Below are 3,681 nucleotides of genomic sequence, written 5' to 3' on the forward strand. Positions count from 1 at the left end.
CAGGCCGGGCCCAGCCCGGGGGCTGCCCTCCCCGCGGAGCCGGCCCCGCTGCCAGGGCCGGGCTCGCACAGCCAGTCCCCCCTCTGTGCGCTGCCAGTCTCCGGGACTCACCTCGGCTGTGCCTTCCCCACCCTCCCGAGGCGCGGCGTGCCCGCGAAAGCCGCCTGTCCTTCCTCTCGCTGCCCTTTGTGTCCGCTGCTCTCGGCGGTCCTTGTGCTCTTCTGCATCCCCAAACGCCCGTCCGTCTCCTTAGCGGGGGTCACCGGCAGCGTGGCGATCTCGTCTAGGACATCCTCGCCCACGTCCAGAAGCAGGACTTGGCCAAACACACGTACAGTCCAGTGCCGTGCTTCTACTGGCGGCTGATGGCAGCTGCCAGGGGGGAGCGTAACCACAGGATAAACACGCTGCTACTTCTACTAGTGCTGTCCTAGCTCTCAGCTCAGGGACTCTCCCAGCTGGAGGTAATATTTTAGGTTTAACAGCTCTTCATAGATTTTTTTTTTTTCCCCCCTTCCACGAGTTGCCTGATTTTATTTTTAGCTCCAGTAAGAGTTTAACATCCATAGTGTGCTGTGAATGTTCCAGAGTGTAACTATGCATTTCATGAAGAAATTGCTCTATTTTAAAAGCGGTGGGAAGTAGCAAGCCATTTTTACTGATGATTTTCCCACTTTACTTCTGTGAATGCTGCATTAACAACTGCAAGATTCATTAGAAAATTTAAGTACCAACAACTGCCAAAATAAGTTTTGACAGGTTGTGTGTACAAATGGAGTCTTCAGCATCTTAGGATGTTTGTGAAAACTAAAAAAGGGACCCCTCTTTCACAGCAGGACAGCTTGTGAAAAATCAGACCAGAGGGCTTAACTGTATTATAAACACATCACAGCTGTGGGTGGGGGAAGCTTATTCTTTGAATTGCCTGCATAGAGAACCTTGTTTTAAAGTTTCATACGTGGCATGACATTTCACTGGAGTTCACATGAACAAACTACCTTCTCAAAAGGCATTTTTTTTCCCCCGAAATTAAATGTTTAGGTGTCGTATACAGATCATGAAGTACATGGTATAATTGGGTAGGTTTTCATCATGCAGTTCCATTTTTTATACATATAGTAGTGGAGTCAGCAAAGGTGTTTTTCACCCAAAACATTTTTAGACACTTGTTTCTCATAAAACAAATCTGCATTGTAGTACCTCTTACCGGGCATCAGTATCTTCATTTTCATTCCTGTTTTGTTTACTTGGCCATTTAATACACTTCTGGCTGACATTAAAGGATGTGGTAGAACTCTTAATAGTTTCCTTTGACTGCAGACACAAGGAAGAAGAAAGAAAATACATTTGTGGAAAACACCACGAAGAGGAATCAGGAATACGTGTAGAACATAAAATCTCTTAAAATACATCAACGCAGATCCTCAAAGCGGTTTTCCTCATAGAAACCTTTAAATAGACATCACATTGAGCTGGTGGTCATGTAAAAATCCATCTTGAGCAGCTTGAACATTGGAAGCTGGCACAAGAAGGCTAAGTCCTGAAAATAGCTGCCAGCCTTCCACCACTCCCAGGAAGATCTTTACCCACCTCTGGCTCTGGTTGGACAGAGAGGGTGCTCTGAACCTGTTTCCTGGTCTGCTTCTGAGGATGGAGTGCTGGCCTAGATGGCATTTTAACTTCTGCTCTCAAAGATAAAAACTCCCACCAGTCCCAGCCTCTGAAGGGACCTTGCAGTTTCTCCTTACTGCTGTGCAGAGAGAGAGCAGTAGTTGGGACCTGAAAAAAAGGCTTCTCCCAGGGCCCTGAGTAGCTAAAACGCTGAGGACAGAAGACGACCTCTTTGTGAGCTGCATAAACATCTGACTCGGGTTACACTCCAGAAACCCACAACAAGATATCAAGTTTATGGGAACCCTTTAATACAGTTCTTTTTCTAATACAGTAGTTGTAAATTTGCACATGGGATAAAATAAGCTGTAAAAACTACTTAGATAATTTTGGTTTGCAATTTAACCAATATACTTTAAACTCATTAACCTCATTTTGTCTTCTGGCTAGTAATCCTTTTTTTCAACACTGGCATATGCAGAACTGGTTGTAATCTATACAGTATTTATAAAGTAAAAAAGCTGTTTTCTTAAAAAAGCATCTACTGTTTTGACAATATGTCTGAAAAAAAAAACCCCAACCTTTAAAAAATGGTAACTAAAGAGTTGGACAAGCCATAATATATCTAGCTTTTGTCCATGGCACTCAAGCATAAAGCAAAAGCTCAGAGATACATAATCTCCAAGGTAATTCAATCTGAGAGGAGGGTAGTTCTACTTGTGTATAAGGCCAGGGGCCCAGTGCTTAACCATCCCCAATCCTTTCTTGGCATTCATTTTTCAAATCAAAATAGTCGAGAAGGCTATTAACTTACATATTTTTCTAACATCATAAAGTTATATGGCCTAAGGTTAAAATAACAGATTGGGGTTGGAACAGCACAAAGACATAAGTCCGAGTTTGGAAGAGGGAAGAATGCATCGGGGTAGGAATGTGCGTGGAGCAGACTGGAAGGGGAGGATTTAATTTCATCAGTGGAAATCTGGTGATTCCACATTATTCGTGTTTTTCAGTGTTCTGAAACCAGCTGAACCTGCAAGAGACCTAAAAAGACCAGTTAAGATAGTGGATGAACTAATAAAATCATTTATCTTTTTGTTATTGCTGATAATCCCACTATGTCAGAAAAAGTATCCTCCTCATTCTGTACTAAGGAGGTTGCCCAAGTGAAATACTATGTAAAATACAGATTTGCAAGCGAGCCATCCATTCTCTGGGGAGAAGACACTGTAAGTGCATATTATGGCATTTTTTCTAGTTAGCTTTGAAACCGATTTTGAGATCAAGAGCTTTTTAAAGGAGAAACGGAATTAAATTGTCATATGTCTCCAACTGTATATCATAAAAGTTGCATTTATTAAGAATATTTCTTGTTGCTAGCTCATCAACCACTGGATTTGCTAATACTAACACAAGAAATACACAATTACAGGACAGGGAATGGCGATTTAAGTTTCGCCTTTCCAGTGCTGTACGTTCAAAAAAGTATCAGCAAGACAGTTGTTCTCGGTATAACAAAGATACCAATGCAGCACAAAAGAGGTAGTGACATAAATAGTGACACTGAATTGTTTTAACGTTTACGAGGACTAAGACCAAAGACGCTCCTGGCCTTTTCAGGAAAACGTCAGGCAAAACTGAACTGTCAGGGCTCAGGTGTCCCTCCTGGTACCGGCCAGGGCTACGGACCGTAGCGGAGTTTCTCATACAGACCGTAGGCGAGAGAAACGTTTTAATGTTTGTGAGAGTTTGGCACTGCCAGCAAAAAGAAGAGCCCCCTGCCCTCCCCTCTCCCAGAGGCGTATCCCGGCTGCTGCTCTCGCGGTGTAACAGTCCTGGGCGGCGGAACTGGCCGAGGCTAACCCCGGGGACACCAAGCCCCGGACCGGGTAGCAGGAGCGCTGCGCGGGCAGCCCTTCAGCAGCCGCCCAGGCTGCAGCGGCTCCTCTGGGGACGGGCGGCCCCCCGGGGGGACGCCACAGCACAGCCCCCGCGGCCGGAGGAAAGGCCTCACCGGCGCCGTTAACCCCGCCAGAGACACCCGGGCCTCCGCAGCCTCCCTCGGGCCGC

At 45.5% G+C, this 3,681-nt stretch overlaps 1 protein-coding gene across 1 annotated transcript in view; it reads right to left on the reverse strand.

Moving 5' to 3' along the window:
• The window catches only part of FIP1L1 (factor interacting with PAPOLA and CPSF1), a 47,010-nt gene extending 45,336 nt beyond the window's left edge, over nucleotides 1-1,674 (reverse strand). Inside the window, exons 1-3 of the mRNA XM_009277459.1 lie at nucleotides 1,591-1,674; nucleotides 1,208-1,314; nucleotides 112-248 (exon numbers count right to left, since the gene is read on the reverse strand). Coding sequence (XP_009275734.1) covers nucleotides 112-248; nucleotides 1,208-1,314; nucleotides 1,591-1,674 — 328 coding nt within the window. The remainder of the gene's footprint in view (nucleotides 1-111; nucleotides 249-1,207; nucleotides 1,315-1,590) is intronic.
• Nucleotides 1,675-3,681: the final 2,007 nt, after the last annotated feature.

Source organism: Aptenodytes forsteri, unplaced genomic scaffold (genome assembly GCF_000699145.1).
Source record: "Aptenodytes forsteri isolate BGI_AS27 unplaced genomic scaffold, ASM69914v1 Scaffold65, whole genome shotgun sequence".
NCBI lineage: Eukaryota > Metazoa > Chordata > Aves > Sphenisciformes > Spheniscidae > Aptenodytes > Aptenodytes forsteri.